The sequence below is a fragment of the Erpetoichthys calabaricus genome, chromosome 5, assembly GCF_900747795.2.
Source record: "Erpetoichthys calabaricus chromosome 5, fErpCal1.3, whole genome shotgun sequence".
Taxonomy (NCBI): Eukaryota; Metazoa; Chordata; class Cladistia; order Polypteriformes; family Polypteridae; genus Erpetoichthys; species Erpetoichthys calabaricus.
In genome coordinates, this window is record NC_041398.2 from 105,273,773 (window position 1) to 105,294,763 (window position 20,991).

General features: G+C 38.5%; 1 protein-coding gene across 15 annotated transcripts in view; it reads right to left on the reverse strand.

Moving 5' to 3' along the window:
* Window positions 1-20,991, reverse strand: part of ablim2 (actin binding LIM protein family, member 2) — a 209,424-nt gene that overhangs the window by 109,655 nt on the left and 78,778 nt on the right. For 8 of the 15 annotated variants that reach the window (XR_007934938.1, XR_007934936.1, XR_007934931.1 and 5 more), the window contains exons 6-9: window positions 15,867-15,960; window positions 7,242-7,329; window positions 2,927-2,985; window positions 2,120-2,158 (exon numbers count right to left, since the gene is read on the reverse strand). Coding sequence is in view for 1 of the 15 variants with exons in the window: in XM_028801896.2 (XP_028657729.1) it covers window positions 2,927-2,985; window positions 7,242-7,329; window positions 15,867-15,960 (241 nt within the window). In the remaining 14 variants the exon portion in view is untranslated. The remainder of the gene's footprint in view (window positions 1-2,119; window positions 2,159-2,926; window positions 2,986-7,241; window positions 7,330-15,866; window positions 15,961-20,991) is intronic. The other 7 variants (XR_007934939.1, XR_007934937.1, XR_007934934.1 and 4 more) reach the window with 1 other exon arrangement.

Sequence of the window (20,991 nt, forward strand, 5' to 3'; positions counted from 1 at the left end):
TGTATACTCGAGATATTTCATTTACTATACCATATAGTTATGTGAAAATGCAATATCATTTGTGTCAGTCTAATTTTTGGACTTTCTGAGATGTATGTGATTATTAGCCATTTTTGATATGTTAGCCATAGAACTGAAAAAGGATGTACTTTCTTTTACACATGACTGTATACTGTCATTAAATGCATGATGGTTTTCTTAGTAGGTGAAAAAGTGGGTCACTCCCATGAGTTAATCATAACAGGGGTACACACCAGAGGCTACAGTGATTCCAGTTATTGATGAGTTGCTCTAATTAATGTAGTCATTACAGTGCTCTTTCTAAACCCTTTGAAAATAATCCTGTTAGCACTGTCCATCACTCATGCATAAGTGTTCAAGAGAAGAAAGGCATAAGTAGAACGTGTGCATGCAATACAAGCTAATCATGTCTATGTGATTATAAATTTATTAGGCTTGGGCTCCCTAGGGCAAAAAATCCTCTGAACTGATATAAATCTACCATGTCAATCATATCAGGAAATATAATTAAAAGAACAAAGTTTCAAATAAATGATTCAACTGAATCTAATGCACATCTTCCACTAGTGACATAAAGATAGCTTGCTTCAGTTTACCCAAAAATATTTAATCACTTTAAGTCACACATGAAATGTTTTCATGTTGGAGAACACTCAGGTGACTACTTATGATATTCAGTGGCTGTGAAAACAGCTTTGATACAATTATGAACCATCACATCCAAAATCATAATCACCATGGCTCAGCTGGCATAGTAGATATTATGGCCAGTTCATTAGACACTGTATATATAGAGTTTGCATTTCCTCTCCAAATTCTTGTAATTCTTGTTGTATTCTTATTCTTTTGGAAAAGGTCGGTCCAGCAAATGGGCAGATGGTAGTTTGGAAGGGAAAGAAGTACTTTTGAACTCCTGGTTATTTAACCAAAAGATAAAAGTAATGTTTTTCCACATTAAGTTCACTGTTAACAGCTTACATTTTATATCTGCTAACCCATGTTAATAAAATGCAAGAGATAGTTTAACTAGCTTTAGTTAATTATGCATAAACTAAGATTAATAGAAAAGGTTAAAGCATTACATTAATATTAAATTCGATATGTGACCGCTAGGGGTTGCTGTTGCCCCTTTAAAGCCAACAAACAGACACTCAGGACACCAGATGAAAGCACTAAAAATTATTTTTGTTTAATTCTTGCACAGTGCTCCCTACGTACCACAGCCACCATAACAGAATCAAATAACACAATAATTATAATTCTCTTCCCCTCCACACCTCCCAGCAAGCTTCGTCCATCAACCACCCGATTCTGGCTCCCTTGCTGAATTTTCAGCAGTCCTTTATATATGGTCCAACCCAGAAGTGCTTCCGTCCACATGACTTGCCAGCACTTCCGGGTCAGAGGGAGAACTTGAGTTTCTCATTAGCCCGGAAGTACTTCTGGACTCCCGTCCTCATGACTTAATAGTACTTTAGTATTTCCAGGCTATGTAGGAAATAAGAGTCCCAAGGGCTTCTCATAGCATCCCCTGTCACTGCCCACGGTACCCAGCAGGGCTGCGATACCAAACTCTAAAGTCCATGATGCCCTGTGGGAATCTGGCACACCAGTAAGCTGTAGGGAAGCTGCCATCTAGAGCTTTGGAGGAGGCAGTGTCCAAATGTAGCTGCCTTCTCCCATCCTTCCATCCTTGGGGCGTCCCGGTCGGGCTGATCTGCCAGGCGTCCCTTACAAATTGAATACAGCATTACAGATAAGCTAGCAAGTCAGTTATCATCTCCTAATTCTTGCCTTATCACAACAATAAACAGGGCAGAGCAACAGCAACAATTTTCACTCCCTAAAAATAACTTAAGAAGTGTTCTTTCATGGGTTATAGTGGTTGTCCTTAAATATTTTTCCCAGGTGTAAGATTAATACTACCTAAATTGATCAGGGAGTGAATTAAAATGGACTAAGGGTAGCAAGAAAAAACTACATGGTTAACAGCTGATTAGGTAGCTTTTTAATTCTGCCAGGTATTCTAAGCCCTTAAAGCATATGCATAGCATTATTAGGCAGAATGGCATCCATGCAGAGAGCCACACTTACAAACCTGTGAGATATCATCACTGAAGTGTATCCGCACCTGCTTCTAGAAGAAGTTGGTTAAAAATTGCATTACAAATTTCTGTACTGACTCTAACATTCTGATGTATAGTTTAATAAAACTACAAGTTTGACTGTCAATGAGGAAATATATTAAATAGAGCAACCTTTTTTTTCTTTTTATTTGAAAACAAAAAAAATACAACTGAACACAATCAAATAACATAATCAAATCAAACAAATAAGAATAACATAACAACCCAATAATATTATTTAAACTCAGTAGACACGTTTTAAATTAGATTGTGGCACTCCATTCAGCATAACATAACAGTCAGAAACCCATTTAATCCATTTCAGGGTTTGTGTCAGGTGGTTGCACTCTTTTCTAAGCTACATAAAATATTTTCATGTTTTGTTTGGACATCTGGATGTAACTGCCATTAAAGTATATGTTATATAATAAACTCCTACTTTAAACTACAAAATTGCCTAAATTATTGTATTAAATCATTTTCATATTTACATTTAATTTGCTGTGTGGTTTCATATTTACTGACTACATTTATGTAAAATTATACAGCGGCCTTTACTTTCTGCACAAAAATGGCTGAGCTACAGTTTTTCGTCCATAATGAATAAAACAATTTTCTAGTTTGTGAGTGTGTATTCATCTACTCTGAAGCTGTAAGAGAAAATCTGATACATTTTACCTGAATCAAGAATGAAAAGAGATAACATCTAAAGGACATTTACTGCATTTTATGCTGCTGCACATTTATCCCCAAATGAAAATGTAGAAAAATTATCTCACCTTATGTTTTTCTTCACTTTTTGCAGACTGTCTACATAAAGGATGCCAAATAGTAGAACCTAAATTAGAAAATATGCATCAGATAATTAGGAAAGAGTAATATGATCTGCAATTTTTAAAGAATGTTTGTTTTTATTAAAGGTAACATGAGAATAACTTATAACTTTAAGAAAGTTAAACCTTTTAAACATAATTACAGTGTTGTTAATATTATATACTGTAGACATCATATTTGCTAAAAAATACGAGGGATGTTCAAAATGTTTCTGCACTTTTATATTTTCATTGGAAATGGTGAAGGTGGGAGAAATAGTAATTGGGCATTAAAAAGCTGGTATGTCGCTGGGAAAACTGCATTGCAAACGAAGGTGACTATAAAGAAAAGTGATGTAATTTGTGTTTGAAATTCTTAATAAAGAGTTAAAAAAAAGTGTGGAAACGTTTTGAACGTCCCTTGCATATTTAAATACAGTAAAATCTCAATTATCCATCACTCGATTAACCGTCAGTCTCCATAAACCGCCAGCGCCTACCTATTACTGTGCTACTACTGCCGTGTAGGACGCCTATATGGAACAACTTACCCTTGTGTTAGCATGTATTGGTCTTCCCCAGTACCATAGTGTCAGTTACGTACCTTCAGTTTTAATAGTGTTTCGTAACTTTTCTCTTTTGTTATAATTATTCTACTATACATTGTTATGGCAGATAACTGTGTTGGAATTGTAACAAAAATTGAAATTATTAAACATTTATAAAATGGCGGCAGTGTTTCAAGTATTGCTTCAATTTATGGAGTAGGAAGAACAGTGATGCCAACAAAATTGAAAAATGTGCTGAAAATGGAAACCACTGATGGTAATGTCATTCTGTATTAATGTTAATGTTCTTCTATATTGTAATTTTCTTTTTAAATTCTGCTATACAGGTATTATGTTTTGTTAATATATTGTGATCTGCAGACAGCTGGTGATTTGCTGTATGGGAGCAGAAAGAGTGCTGTTAGTGATGGGACTTGGTGAAGGGCATCTGTTCTGTAAGAGGTGGACACTTCTGTTAGGAGATGAGTGACAGAAGTTAGGAGAAAAAGGAAGGTGTGGTGTAAGGAGGTTTTGAGTAGGGAGTCAGGAGATAATAAGCAGGAGTGTTTGTGATATAGAGAAAAAAAGAATGTAAGTGGCAGGAGATAAAATGATTGGTAGGGAAAGCTTTCTTTTATTGTTTTGGAGGTTTGCTCTGTAACCAGGATAATGGCGTATAAGACAGGGCACCGTTGGTTATGGAACAAAGACTCTGAGTTGTATTTTCTTATTATGCTCATTACAATATTATATGAATTAATTAATTTTGTTAAAACGATATTATAGTTTGTTACTATAGTTTTGTTTTGTAAATAAATATGTCTATTTGCTAAACTAATCTACTGTATATCATTTTTAAAGTAGCTTATCCGTCACGGCCTCGGTCAATACCCCTGATGGATATTCGAGGTTTTACTGCACATTGTTATATATGCGGTACTGCACACAGAGTAAGAGGCTAATCAGCCTGTTCTGCATGTGTTGTCGTGGCTTATATGGACCCTGCTACATATATCAAGTACAAATACATACTGTACCGCATGCATACAAAGCAGAAAGCATACAGTAGACATTATGTTGGAAGCCTATCCATCAGACCTCAACTAACTACAGACATTGCTGTATATTAAACTATTCCAAAGTAAAGTGAATATGAATTTATATTTCCACAGATAAATTTGATCATTAGCCTAATTAACATTTTGTCAATGACTGAATTAATATCTTTCCAATCAGAAGTGCCTGTTTATGATTACTCCTAGGTTAACAATCACCAAATCACAAGATTCTTCAAAATTCTCATTTTGCTATATAGCATGAACACTCTACACTAATAATTTCTATCTAAATAAAAACTATTTTCATTTTTATTATGCAGTGATTATTTTTATTACTATCTTTTTAATTAAAAACTAGTGATTATTTTTATTACTATCTTTTTAATTAAAAACTAAATTACATTTGAATATATACTTTTTTCTGGGAACAGGGATGTGAGAATGTCTTGATCTGCACTGAACAGATGGGGCACACATGGATAACACACCTTTGATACCAACAGAAATAATCTGCACTTTGATTTCATATCTCTATGCTAGGATTAGCACCCTCCCCCCAACACACACACACCCCACCACTCTATTTGCTGTTGAATTTCTAACCTCTTGCAAACAACAGAGTACAAGGTCATATTCAAAGATGCCTGACAAATCAATAATGGAACAGCAGTTACTTGTTCAAAGGTTAACATATTAACTGGGACACCTTTTTATCCTTCATGGCACACTTGTTAAAGTTATCTATAGTAAAGGTAAAATCTGTCAAGCATGTGGGCATTGGGTACATTACACATTTTTGGGTCCATCTCAAATTCTTATGGGGAAGGATTTGAGTGTGAAAAAGTCACTAACAATATTTCAGTTTTCCATAAAACGGAGGAGAACTTTCCAAAGGATTACTGATGTTCGATTCATCAGCCCCACCTCTTCTGTCTATTTTGCTACAAATCTGAATGGCACAGGGAGTCCAGCATCAGTTGGTCGTAACTGCAAGGACCACCTACCGGAAGGAAGCCTTCTCTTATAAGACTGAAGAGCCATGTAAACATGACTAATGGCAATCTGCTCATTTTTGAAAACATTTTTTTTTTTTTTGCTTGGACATTAAATAGGGTTATCCGTGGAACCCTGACTCTTAATTAACTCTGTTTTCTGCTTTATCATTTTACAAGTGTGTTTATGGTTAGGTCAAAGAAACATATGTCACACGGTACTCATTTTAAGGTTTTGAATAATGTAAAACCTCTGTCCATATTTCATAAAACATGTGGACAGGACTCAGAAGGTCACTAGTCAACAACCAACTCAATAGAGAAGCTAAATATAAGAGCACTATCTGTAAATTAATTTGGTCATTCAACACTCCATTCTGGTGTTAAAGGAAACAAATGAACTGAGAAGCAAAATAATCTGTCATTATATGTTAAGTGTTTTGTCCCCGTTTACACTTCCATATTTCCCTGTGCTATATCAGCATCTCTATAACGTAGGGAATCAGCAGAACACCAGTTAAATCAAGTATACTCTGTGTCCCCCATTTATATCACTGCACTGGAGCACAGTGCCTTTTAAAAAAAATTGAAATGCTACATATTTTTTACTTGTACATACATGCAAGGGGTCCATCAATAATAACATAGATGCACGAAAACAACATTGTGCTTTTTCAGCTGAAACTATACAGCACAGGAAGCCCATCCCTTGCCATTCCCTAACAAGAGCTCTTTGTTGCTTCATGTTTTCTACAGATCAGGCTGAGCACATGCACATTCCATGGAGGAAAGTCCAGTGCTGTGTGCTGTCTGCTGAGACCTCCCCTTGAACAAAACTGACTTTCATTAACTAAGAACTGAAAATAAATTTATGTAGTCACACAGTATGTGATCAACATTGTGTGCATATTCTCTTCTAATATATGCATAGGATTAACATCACCCACAATTGTCATCATAACTGGCAAAAGAATTATTGTAGTAGCCAAACAGATGATCTGATTTGCTGGGTTTAACAACCAGCATTGCAGAGTTTAACAAATGGGCATCGTTGATTTAGGAACTGTAATACACATTTACTCAAATTGCTTTGTACTCATCTTTTCACATCATAAAACAAAATGTGCATGAAAAGGCATGACAAATCTTCCATTTCAAATAAAAAATGAGCACATGAAAAATTCTGTTATGGTCACTTTTCTAAAGTAACCAGATTTTTTAGTCCATTATGTAAAGTGTTAAATTGTCTTCTAAGTACCATAAATCCCCTGTTTATGATATCACAGGCTAAATTTAAAGCTGACTGGTTGAAAGTGAATGAATGTTTTGAGATGATAACTCTTGGAACGTGACCAGACCCACATGCATTCATCTTACTCACCTTTCTTTGTCTGGGTCTCTTAGAGCTATGTGTTCCTATTTTTGCAATGGCAGAAACAATGGAAAAACCTGTGGTGGATGGTAAGTCAGTCTACAGAAATGCATACACGTCTGCTTACATATAACAGTAGTTTTGCGTTGCTAATCAAGCTAACATGTCTCTGGACAATCTCAAGCCTACAAGACAGTAGCAGTCATTGAAAAGCTGCATATTTCGAACCATGTTTTTATGGTAATAGCTTCAGCTTACTTGCAGAATGAATCATAGCTCTTTTTGTAGCAAATAGTCTGTTTTGCCCATTACCTTGAAGATACATCTCTTCTCCTTCTTTGAACATCAGGTCACATTTGGCACATCTAGCACAGGTGGGGTGATAATGTTTGTCACCAGCCTGTTGAGAAAGTAAAGAAAGAAAGAAAATACATTGATAATTTCAACTGTGATTTAGACATTTTCCATTAAATAAATGTATAAGTAATTGTGCAGCTATTCACAATGAAGCTCATCCAGTCTACTTCAGATTCTCCTATTTCTTCTTGAGACCTCATTTAAAAGGTTTCACGTTTGAAGTAAAGAAAAGGCAAATGTAGAAACCTTAACATAAATGGTGAAGAGATATACAGACATCACATTTGTTAGTGCTTCTATCATACATCTGCTATCCTGAGTCCTAATGCTACGTTCAATCAGTGCCTGTGTGGAGTTTGCATGTTCTCCTCATTTTAGCAAGATCTTTTCTCCACCTACTGTGGCTTTGTCGCAATATCTAATTCTTGCCTTGCTGGTACTTGCAACTCTGAATTAGATTAAACAGGTTTAAGAATTAAAAAAAAAGATAATGTATTAAAAAAGTTGGTCCCGTAAGGCAGCAAGGGCACTTGATGATTATCTGCAATGTTTATGATTTTATAAATGCCTTACGGTATTTAAAGCAAAATGTTATTACGGTAAAAATCCCTGCAAAAATTGGGAGATTTGGACAGAATTCAACAAACAGATAACGCTTTCAATGTTTCAAGTAAATTCTTTTTCTACATTTTGCTAATCTTTTTATGTTTATCTGAAATGCATAGGTTGATCCGATCAATGCTGTGTCATTAACATTTTGTTATAGTACACAATCTTAAAAGTGTAATTCTTTGACACCTTTAGGTATGCTTGTGAATGGTCATTTGAAATAAGGAGCAGGGAAGATTACTGTTGAATGAGTAGTGCTGTCGTAAGACCACCTTTCCTGAGTCCAAAACAAGTCCAAGACTACAACTAGTTGAAATCAATTCAAAACCGAATCCAAACAGGAGTTGAGACCAAGTCAAGACCGATTCCAAATGATAACGAGACCAAGTCCAAGACAGAGTCTTAACTAAAATTTAACTAGTTCAAACATGCCAATTCTCTGATGGTGTAAAAGATTCTCAGCTACGCTATACATCTGCAAATCTACTTTAGACAATGAATTAAAGCATGGAAAAGGATCTGACCAGTCACTGAGACACTGAAATATAGTAGTGAACATGTAGCTCTCATCCCAAACAAAAAACAATGATCATGCTTCCAATTTCAGAGATTATTAGAGACTAGTATTTTTATATCATGATGTGTGAGACTCAAAAGATGGTTTTCTTCAGATGATTATGTTGCAATTTTATGTATTACAATCAAAAATAAAGTGAAACAACACTATAGGATGAAATTAGGCCACAATATTCATTTCAAGTATGGTTTTCAACTGGCACTGTACTCAGCACAATCTAAAAATATGTAATAATATGTAATCCCTGGCCTCATGAATTGAGTTGTGCTGAAGTGAAGTCCCATTAAGCTAAACTGAAACTTCCCATTTCCATAACCTGCTCAACATCAGGTGTAATTCTAAAATATCACATAGATTCACCTCATCTTTCCAGCATGATGAACCAGCAACAACAATCTGTACGCTGCTCATGTTGGCACATAAACCAATTCAATAGTCGCTTAAAAGGCTGAAACTGTTTAACCTAACTTTATCGAGAATTTGGCTTTTCCAAGAGTTTGGTACTTTCTCCACGAAGCTCTTCTCATTAATTCAGTTCCTATGATCTAATCCACTGCATCCACTAAACAATGTCATCTCCAGACAGAAGAGCAGCTTCAGCGACAGACTGCTGTTACTGTCCTGCTCCACTGACAGACTGAGGAGATCGTTCCTCCCCCAAATTATGCGACTCTTCAGTTCCACCTGGGGGGGGGGGGGGGTAAACGGTAACATTATTCAAAGTTATTGTCTGTTTTCACCTGCATTTTTATTACTCTTTACTTTAATATTGTTTTTGTATCAGTATGCTGCTGCTGCAGTATGTGAATTTCCCCTTGGGATTAATAAAGTATCTATCTATCTATCTATCTATCTATCTATCTATCTATCTCTCTATCTATCTATCTATCTATCTATCTATCTATCTATCTATCTAATTTGTTTTATGAATTATTCTGTTTGTAGGTAGTAGGTGTGTGTACACCTTTGTCATAAAATGCCAATACTACTCACTAGCGTCCGTTAAAGTAGCACGTAAGTCCATTGTTGCACTTGAGAAACAGGAGGACATTACTTCTTTCATTTTAATTTTTAAATGCAATATTGAAAACTAGAAAAACGCCTCACTTATCTATTAGATTATGGACAAACATCTTGACTCTTTCCTTTTAATCTGAAAACGTGAAAACAAAAAGTTAACATTAAAAAATACATTTTTCAGCTGTTGCATTGTACACATACAAGCTTCCAGCTGCAGACTTTGCAGTTGTCTTCTAACTAAAGTCTGGTGAGGTGACAGAAATTATCGATTATTACTTTCTTTTAAAAAGCACAACAAATAATCTGCACAAAGATGGAAAATCTACAATACTTCATACCTTGTTAGCCAAAATGTTTTTGAATGCATCTAGCCTTGTTTGTTTGTAATATGCAAATCCTGAGAAGAAAAGGCATTTTCAGTCAAACAAAACCATGACTACAGTGGCTATGTTTATCTGAAACAAAAAAGGTTGCTTCAGTTGTAGCAACAGATCAAGCTGTTGTGCTTTTACAGACACAGCAAGAGACCGGCCTTCTAATGAGCAGGAGTCAGTACAGTTGAATCCTCAAAAGTTTGATAAAATACATCAGGACACTAAACAAATGAAAGTCCCTTGCCAAGCTGTGCCAAGTCCCTCTTGTTTTCAAACAGTCAGACTCCTAGATATCCTTGGTAATGGCACCCACAAACAACAAGAAATTATTACAAATAAAAGGAAATTAGTAGTCATACTAAAAAATGAAAATAGAACTAATCAGGATATTTTCAAACATGACACTAACTGGTAAGAACAAAAATAACGAGTGAAAATCCATGTTGAAATTAAGCACAGCGAGCTTAGTACTGTACTATTGGAAACTTGACACTAACATGACTCATGAGCAAAGACAAAAACTAAAACTATAAATTTTAAAGTAGGCAACTGGTCTCAAAACACATATTTCACGAGACCAACAGCCTATGTCAAGTCCGAGTATAAATACTCTTAAGTCCAAGACATGTCTGAGACAAAAGAAAAAACATCTTTGTTCTGGACTCGAGCCCATGACCAGGCTCAGGTACTGCAGCCCTATGAATGACAGGCTTGCCGAGGATTTTGGCTCATTAGTGTGTTCTGGGACATGTGGCTGCTATTTATTCTTTTGAGTTTTTCTCCAGTAGTTTCCTTTAAGAACTGATTAACATGTAAAGAGTATCTACTTTGTAGCTGGGGGTATATGGATTACTGACATACTGATGCATACTACATACATACATATTCACTTTTGGGCTTACCCTGTACTTTGTTTTGTTTTGTTTTGTTTTTTGTTTTTTTCTGGCTTCCATGATTGAACCCTGAAAATAAACCAAAAATGAACAGGTCCTGACACTAGGGGTCAGGCTCGGATCAGTTTCAACATAGAATTAACATCTAATATTTGGACGTTTGTAACCCGTTTTTTTTTTTTTTAATGCAAGAAACTATTAAAGGACCTTAAGCTGCAATGGACAAACAGCAGTTTTCAAATGCAGACTTCTATGCACCAACTATTTAATGTAGGCTCCCATGGTGAAGGAGCTCAAGCTAACGATTATAAGTTTAAAGTGATCAGCATTAATGGAAGCATGTTATTTATTGGAAGCCATATTTCCACTGTAAACTGGGTCCGGATGTTTGCTAACTGCTGCTAAATACTATTAAAAGCAAACTCATATGTGTGCTTTGGTGCCTTCATTCAGGTTCATCTCTTCTCAGGCTCATCTCTTTGTAACGTCATCATTAATTTCATCCTGCGACTCTAATTCTCTTGTTTAGTAGAATTCTTTCTGTTTTGCAATTCTGTGTTTATTACACTGTTGCATATACACATTAAGGAGTACATCTGGTACACCAAATTGTATTTTCTAATACTTTCATTTTAGTTATGTTGCTGGTGAGTGGTATTGTGTTGCATATTAGTTTGACATTCAACTAAGAATTTCACTGTACTCTATACACATTACAGTACTACCACTACTACTACTACAGATATTATATTTATTAATGAATATATTTCAGTAAAAAAGCCAACTATGATTAAGATAACACCTAAGTAAACTTTTTGTTTCTGAAAGCAGTAAGAAACTGTCAACTTCACCCACATTAAGTATGATGTGAATTTTACCTACTGTATTCACAAGGTCAGTACAAAAATAATGAAAAGTGAAACAAATCATTAATGCATACATATTTTATCTTCAGAAAAGAAACAGCTGAAAGTAGAAATTAAAAAAAAAAATCTAAATGCAAGATAAACATTCACTGCTTTACATAAAAGTAAATAAACATGAGGATTTATGTTGAGGAGCTTAAAATTTAGATATTTAAAATTTAGTCGGTCCTACACTGACAACAGCCTGTTCACTCTCCACATTATGCATTACACTAGCATAATCTCTTGTCAAATCAGCCATGAGCAGAACACATCAAAGTATATTCAGAACACTGCATATGGTTTACAAAAATGTCAGTAAGCATTAATAAGTAGAAAGCCGTCACATATTGCTGTATAACCAAATTCAAGGTTTATACCAATATTTTTTCAAGGGACTGTGGAAAATTAAACCCTGTCTGAATTAAAAATTTGAAACTATAATCTAAACTATTCTAATCTAATCTAGTAACCACCAACAAACAAATATACTAATATCAACAAAGACCAAAATAAATCAATAATTACTGCACCTTACTGTATTTTTGGGGTTAATGTGGTTGTAATTTGATGAAATATGCATGCAATGAATAAAAAAACTTTCCTAAGGTCACAGCATTAGTATGCTGGAGTGGCAGGCATGCCATCAGGCTTCTGACATGTACAGTATGTGCTCTCCAGATGTAGTATTTAAGCATTGTAGTATAATAACACCGTACAAAAAGGCGGTTTTAAGATGGGATACAAATTCTAAAATTGTCCCTTGTCTACCAAACTATATGCATGCTGTTGAATAAAACAATGTGAATACAGCTACTGAAAATGACAATATCTATAAACAATGCATCTTCTTTCATAGCATATTTAAATTGTATTTCATTCTATCACCATGTGAGCACGCGGACCATTCTCAGGAAATCCCGCCTGTTTCTGGGGCAGCCAACGACGTCACTTTTGGTTCTGGACCTGATGACATCACTTCCTTTACTGGCCTTTAAATCTGCCATCTTGCTTCTAGTATATCAGTTCTGTTTTGGACTCACTTGTGTGAACATGTCTGTTCGTGCTAATCATTTTTGCAGCCAGGAAATTTTATACGGGTGGCTTCCCCAAACCTTTGCAATGTCTTTTTGTCATTCTTGTGACAGTGGCATAGCCGGCAGGATTAAAGAAACCCTGAAGAGAATGGGACCGGACCTGAATCATGACCAGGTGGGAGAGTACCGGAGTCGTGTTTCCTTCCCGCCCATTTCACCCAGCCCAGCAGTCTGGGGAGAATTTACTGCTATGAACGAGCTCATTAAGCTTGTGGAAACATCTAGTACGGCCTCGCAATTTGGCAGAGCAGAACGGTCCTTTATCAGATGCTACGGAGATTACGTCCCTCTTAATCTGCCCTCTTGGCAAAAACTGGAGTTTGCACCGAAGTCCCCGACTCTGTGGGTGCTACCCTCAACCTGGAAGCAAGGCAGAATGCAAATGGGGGGGTGGGTAAATGTGTGCACTTTCAAACCCCCTGTCAATGGCTCATATGGGAGTGGTCGTTGTTAATGAATTTAAGGTGGAAGCCCTCTTCGATTCCGGCAGAATCATTTCCATTGTTGATCGCCAGTATGTACTGACACGACAGTGGTTGAAAGTAAAGACCAGTATAACCTGTGTACCCAGAGATGTCCGATTCTATAAATCCCCCCGATGTTTCATCAGCCAAGGAGGATCAGTTAAAAAACTCATCGTAGCGGTCCTCCCAAATCCACCTTTCACTGTGATTTTTGGGCGGGACTGGTCTGATAGTAAAAGCGGTGAAGTACTGGTGTCCCCAAAACCTAATTTAGGCCTAATAAAAGACGGGAATAATCTGTCGCAGTTTGTCTCCACACTGTGTACTCAGCCAGTGGGGAGAGATATGGAAGGCCAAGAGGAGGATTGGGAAGTTCCCGGAACCGTCACAGACAGTTACGTCATCATTCCGCGTCTTGGCGGAGAGGGATGACTCCCCGCCCCTTCAGGTCAGATCAGACCCTCTCTCAGAACTAAGTTTTCAGTTTAGACAAACGCATGCCTCGTTTACAAGGGAACAATGGAATAATGATTCCCTTAAATTTGCAAAGAATGCAGTCATACTAGTCAATGGTTGTTATTGAGAATGATTTATTATATCGGGTCAGTGAACACTGGGGGGAGGTACGGAAGTTGCTGCTGATTCCACGAACCTTCTGGTGGCAGGTTTGTGAGTTAGTGCATGCCCACCTCCTAGGAGACCACCTGGGCACCAAAAAAACATTACAGCGTATCAAGCTCTGATTTTACTGGCTGGGAATTAACGAGGAGGTTCACCGCTTCTGTATCTCTTGTCCAGAGTGTCAGCTGTGGCAAATTCCTAAGAGGGACCGTGCTCCTCTCGTTCCCCTTCCCTTGATTGATGTCCCGTTCAAAAGAATAGGGGTCGATATACTGGGACCCCTGGAGCCCTTGGACATAAGTATATATTAGTCCTTGTGGATTATGCGACCCAGTATCCAGAAGCTGTTCCATTGTGCTCAGCTACTTCCAAAGCCATCACACGGGAACTGGTAGGCGTCTTTGCGCGAGGTGGCATCCCTAAAGAAGTCCTTTAGGAAGACCAGGGAACGGCGTTTACCTCAGAGACGTTCTGGGAAACGGCCAAGTTACTCAAGATAAAGAACTTGAGAACCACGGTATATCATCCTCAAACCAACGGTCTAGTGGAGAGGTTTAATCAGACTCTCAAACAGATGCATTGCAAGGTGGTCAGCGGGGACGGAAGGAATTAGGATCAACTCCTCCCCCACGTACTCTTTGCCTACACGGAAGTCCCTCAAGCCTCAACGGGGTTCTCACCATTTGAATTATTATATGGACGACAACCCCGGGGTATACTGGACATTTTGAAAGAAGGTTGGGAAGGAGAGGCTCTTCCCTCAACTAATGTTTTGGGGAATATCGTGCAGTTACGGGATAGATTTGAGAAAATTCGACCTATACTAAAAAGTCACATGGAGGAGGCGCAAACAGCACAGGCCTGCTATTATGACCGTGGCACGACGCTTTGGGAGTTCCAACTGGGGGATAGGGTCATGGTGTTGGTTCCCACCTCCCATTCTAAACTATTTACCCATTGGCAGGGACCATACGAAGTTAAGTAGAGGAAAGGGCTCATCAACTATTTGGTAAAACAGCCCAATCGTCGGCCAAGCAAGCAGATTTATCATGTGAATCTGCTGAAACCGTGGAAAGAAAGGGACCCCAATCCCCCTCCGGACAGCCCCGCTCATTCTTTGCTCAGACCAACACACTTAACTTTGGCTCTAACTTGAATCCCCAGCACAGGCGAGAGCTCGAAGCAGTTATCTCGTCTGTTCCGGAGGTGGTAGACGAAAAACCCGGAAGGACTGCTCTGATCGCCCACGACATTCTGACCGAACCCGGGGTTATAGTCCGAGAGTGCCCCTATCATCTTCCCGAGGCAAAGAAGGCTGAAGTAGAGCTTGAAATCAAGCACATGCTGGACTTAGGAATCATAGAGGAGAGTTATAGTCCCTGGTCCAGTCCAATAGTCTTGGTTACTAAGCCTGAAGGAAGTTGGAGGTTTTGCAATGACTTCCATTGACTTAATCAGGTCTCCCAATTTGATGTTTATCCTATGCCTCAAGTGGACGACCTCCTTGAGAGGTTTGGACAGGTGGAATATTTGACCATACTTGACATGACCAAGGGGTACTGGCAGGTTCATTTAAGTAAGTAAGTTATGAGCTGAGGATAAGAACAAAACATCTGACAAAAATGAAGCAGATGATTGAAGACTCTTATCACAGGCAGGGTCCAGTCTTTCATTGTATTACTGTATAATTTCAACTGAATTAATCCATTTATAGCACCAGCTAAAACAGAGTTTATTCTCACCATAGCTGATGTCCATGAATATCAATTCATTTTTCATAAATTGAGTATCAATGAAGCATGCACTAATCTTGAATCTCAATAGGTAATGATATATAAAAAATTATCATAACCAAATTTCAAAAGTAAACACTAAACTTTCACACGCACTGAAATAAACAGAGCATGAAACTAATATGCACTGTGTCAAATGTACTATCCTTAATAAAAGTGATAATCAAAAAAAAATCATCATGTTAAACAACTATTAATTCTTGCGTGTTTTATCTCCTAAGACTTACCTCTAGTACTTTCCCAGTAATATACTTCTTGCAGTGTTCACATTGAATGCCAAAGATAGCATGGTAGTCAGTTTCACAGTATGGAATCCCATCCCTTACAAATGTAGGGAGAAACAGGAAGAGGCACAAAATATGAATAATTGTTTTTAATTAAACTCTCCATTTAAAAAGTTGTAGTAGTTTTATATATGACATTACAATGAATTAATTACAAATAAATCACCCATGCAGTGCATTCAACAAAGATCCAACATCCCCTCCCCACCCATTTAGAATGGAAAAAAAAGGCAACAAAATTAATAAATGTCTGCAATATTCTAAAGAGGTCTTGGTTATTTGATTTTTCTCAATTTGAAGCAAGTCCTTTTCCCCACAGTGCTACAGTAGGTGGTTCAGAATTCTTCCTTTTAAGCAAGGTATAGTAAGGTGATAAGTTAGTGATGCATTGAAAGTTACCACAACAAATAGGTTATTCGATAGTAAAGTTTCACCAATATTGCACTGACGGTACTGTTAGAGAGTTAGGGACTATTGGGAACCTGAAACTATCCAAAAGATAAGCAAAAAATCAATTCCAATAAGGTCTTGGCCTGGGATATTATGAAAAACATGTGGCCCACAAGACACAGATGCTTGATGCAAGCACTCACAATTACACACTTGGCTTTAGTACATTTTGGATGTCAGAGTAAGTGTGTATAAAGCACAATTTTGATTCTCGCACAGATTCATGAGGAGTATGTTTTATCAATTCTTACAGTTAGGTCCATAAATATTTGGACAGAGACAACTTTTTTCTAATTTTGGTTCTGTACATTACCACAATGAATTTTAAATGAAACAACTCAGATGCAGTTGAAGTGCAGACTTTCAGCTTTAATTCAGTGGGGTGAACAAAACGATTGCATAAAAATGTGAGGCAACTAAAGCATTTTTTTAACACAATCCCTTCATTTCCGGGGCTCAAAAGTAATTGGACAATTGACTCAAAGGCTATTTCATGGGCAGGTGTGGGCAAGTCCGTCGTTCTGTCATTATCAATTAAGCAGATAAAAGGCCTGGAGTTGATCTGAGGTGTGGTGCTTGCATGTGGAAGATTTTGCTGTGAACAGACAACATGCGGTCAAAGGAGCTCTCCATGCAGGTGAAAGAAGCCATCCTTAAGCTGCGAAAACAGAAAAAACCCATCTGAGAAATTGCTACAATATTATGAGTGGCAAAATCTACAGTTTGGTACATCCTGAGAAAGAAAGCAAGCACTGGTGAACTCAGTAACGCAAAAAGACCTGGACATCTATGGAAGACAACAGTGGTGGATGATCGCAGAATCATTTCCATGGTGAAGAGAAACCCCTTCACAACAGCCAACCAAGTGAACAACACTCTCCAGGGGGTAGGCGTATCGATATCCAAGTCTACCATAAAGAGAAGACTGCATGAAAGTAAATACAGAGGGTGCACTGCAAGGTGCAAGCCACTCATAAGCCTCAAGAATAGAAAGGCTAGATTGGACTTTGCTAAAGAACATCTAAAAAAGCGAGCACAGTTCTGGAAAAACATTCTTTGGACAGATGAAACTGAGATCAACCTCTACCAGAATGATGGCAAGAAAAAAGTATGGAGAAGGCGTGGAACAGCTCATTATCCAAAGCATACCACATCATCTGTAAAACACGGTGGAGGCAGTGTGATGGCTTGGGCGTGCATGGCTGCCAGTGGCACTGGGACACTAGTGTTTATTGATGATGTGACACAGGACAGAAGCAGCTGAATGAATTCTGAGGTGTTCAGAGACATACTGTCTGCTCAAATCCAGCGAAATGCAGTCAAATTGATTGGGCGGCGTTTCATGATACAGATGGACAATGACCCAAAACATACAGCCAAAGCAACCCAGGAATTTATTAAAGCAAAGAAGTGGAAAATTCTTGAATGGCCAAGTCAGTCACCTGATCTTAACCCAATTGAGCATGCATTTCACTTGTTGAAGACTAAACTTCAGACAGAAAGGCCCACAAACAAACAGCAACTGAAAGCTGCTGCAGTAAAGGCCTGGCAGAGCATTAAAAAGGAGGAAACCCAGCATCTGGTGATGTCCATGAGTTCAAGACTTCAGGTTGTCATTGCCAGCAAAGGGTTTTCAACCAAGTATTAGAAATGAACATTTTATTTCCAGTTATTTCAATTGTCCAATTACTTTTGAGCCCCTGAAATGAAGGGATTGTGTTAAAAAAATGCTTTAGTTGCCTCACATTTTTATGCAATCGTTTTGTTCACCCCACTGAATTGAAGCTGAAAGTCTGCACTTCAACTGCATCTGTGTTGTTTCATTTAAAATTCATTGTGGTAATGTACAGAACCAAAATTAGAAAAAAGTTGTCTCTGTCCAAATATTTATGGACCTAACTGTAGATGTCCATTTTTTTTTTAATATTTCAGTTGAAAGCTCCAGTACACACTGCTTTTCTATGGGAGTATGCTTCTGAAGAAATAATGTTTTCATCATTGATAGACAGTACAGTTTTGACAATAGACAATGAAAAAAAGTTAGGGACATCAGCAGGCTTGTTCTATCAAAGTCTATAATTTGCATGGTGTTAAAAAAGTGTGATGAATATATTTCAGGATCGGCTGTTCAGACAGTGAAATATACAGTAGCTCCCACATCAATCACCTTCCATGTGTGTCATTAAAAGGTGGTGGGAATATATGAATACCTCCTGTACTGGTACCAAATTCTGAGCGAGTTTAGGACTAAGGATTCTTCTAAGTTGCTAGTAATCAGCGGCCACTGGTGTGCAGAAAAAAGCATTAGAGAGGAATTAGGGCAGGATTTCCTTCTGCAAGGATAATGAATTTACAGTCATTACTCACTACAGTGCCATTTTTTTTTCTGATTCCTTAGATAGTCTTATAATTACCTTTACTTGCCAATATCATGTTTCAGCCTTCACTTCTCCCCTTGCTGGTGTTCAAAGTCGTGTTTCTTATCTGTTTTGTCCATTTTTGTGCCATTTATTTATGTTAAAGTTTCTTTTGCTTAGTATGTGCATTATTGTTTCTTTTTGTCTGTTACTATAAAATGCCTTGGTTATGTTCTGTGTGTTTTGGGAGTGATCCCCCAAGAGCTGAGGCCACCTGCCACAATCACTGCCAAGAAATGCCCTCCGTCCTATATATCTGGAGGGTCTCCCATAGTTCCTGGTGGTTCATTTTCAATGCGCTAAGGAGTGGAGTGTTTACTTCTGTTTTGCTTTGTGCTTATTGTGATTTCCTGGGTCTCTGAACCTCTGCTCTGCTTTCGACGTTTCCTTGGGATTCTGTATTTGCTGTGAATTGCCTTGCGTTCCCAGGCCAGCCGAGAGACATAGTCCCTCCAGCGTGTCCTGGGTCTTCCCCGGGGCCTCCTCCCAGTTAGACGTGCCCGGAACACCTCACCAGGGAGTCGTCCTGGAGGCATCCTGATCAGATGCCCGAGCCACCTCATCTGACTCCTCTCAATGTGGAGGAGCAGCGGCTCTACTCTGAGCCCATCCCGGATGACTGAGCTTCTCACCCTATCTTTAAGGGAAAGCCCAGACACCCTACGGAGGAAACTCATTTCAGCCGCTTGTATTTGCGATCTCATTCTTTCGGTCACTACCCATAGCTCATGTCCATAGGTGAGGGTAGGAACATAGATTGACTGGTAAATTGAGAGCTTTGCCTTGCGGCTCAGCTCCTTTTTCACCAAGACAGACCGATGCAGAGCCCGCATCACTGCGGATGCCGCACCGATCCACCTGTCGATCTCCCGCTTTATTCTTCCCTCACTCGTGAACAAGATCTCGAGATACTTGAACTCCTCCACTTGGGGCAGGATCTCGCTCGCAACCCTGAGAGGGCATTCCACCCTTTTTCGGCTGAGGACCACTGTCTCGGATTTGGAGGTGCTGATTCCCATCCCAGCTGCTTCACACTCAGCTGCGAACCGATCCAGAGAGCTGAAGATCACAGCCTGATGAAGCAAACAGGGCAACATCATCTGCAAAAAGCAGTGACTGTTGTGATGTGAGATTTTACATATAACTTGATGAATATTTTGTATGTCTTTATTTGTAATTTAGGCAAAGCAATGTGATTTAGTGTTTAAGCCCCCCCCCCCCCCCTTTTGGAATGGGTCTGTTTGAATCTTACGACAGGTTTTGGGGGATGTGTCTTAAACCAGTTTGGCGAGTGTTTCTTTGCTAAAGTTATTTCTACCCGCCCCGCAAGTAGGCTAAGGTGTACTTTAACATATGGTTTGGGGGCAGGTGTTAAGATGTTCTATTTCCCCATTGGTCTGAGGTATGGCTGTTTGGAGTTGGCTTGTCTCAGAGGCCTTTAAGTACCATGATGTCCTATTGGCTGTAGGGGTTGGACAGAACATCTATAAATGTATGTGTTTAACCTCACAATCTCTCTGTTACTAACCAACATCTGAAAGAAGCATCTCTCTTGCTAACCTGTGATGATGAAGACAACACAATGAAGAGCACAGCTGTATGGTTGTATGGTTGCCAATATTCAAATGTACTTTGCATTTTGTTATTATTTATGAATATTACCAATAATACATTGTTTTATGTGTAACTTAACTCCTGTTTGTCTTTTTACTACATCTAATTGCCTGAGGTTATAGACACAGAAGGGAAGGTGGGGATAAGTTATATATAATAATACCTTATAAACAGTGGTAAGTCTGTGAGTTTAGGCATTCTGACAAAGGCCACATATTAATAATACAATAGGGGAAAGTAGAGTAATCTACCAAGACAAAACAGTGACCCAATCCTGAGTCCACCAAACCGGACCCCCTCAACGCCCCGGCTGTGCCTAGTAATTCTGTCCATAAAAGTTATGAACATTGAATCAGTGACAAAGGGCAGCCCTGGCGGAGTCCAACTCTCACTGGAAATGGGTTCGACTTACTGCAGGAAATGCGGACCAAGCTCTGACACCGATCGCACAGGGACCGAACAGCCCTTATCAGGGGGTCCAGTACCCCATACTCTTGGAGTACCCCCCACAGGATTCCCTGAGGGACACAGTCAAACGCCTTTTCCAAGTCCACAAAACACATGTAGACTGGTTGGGCAAACTCCCA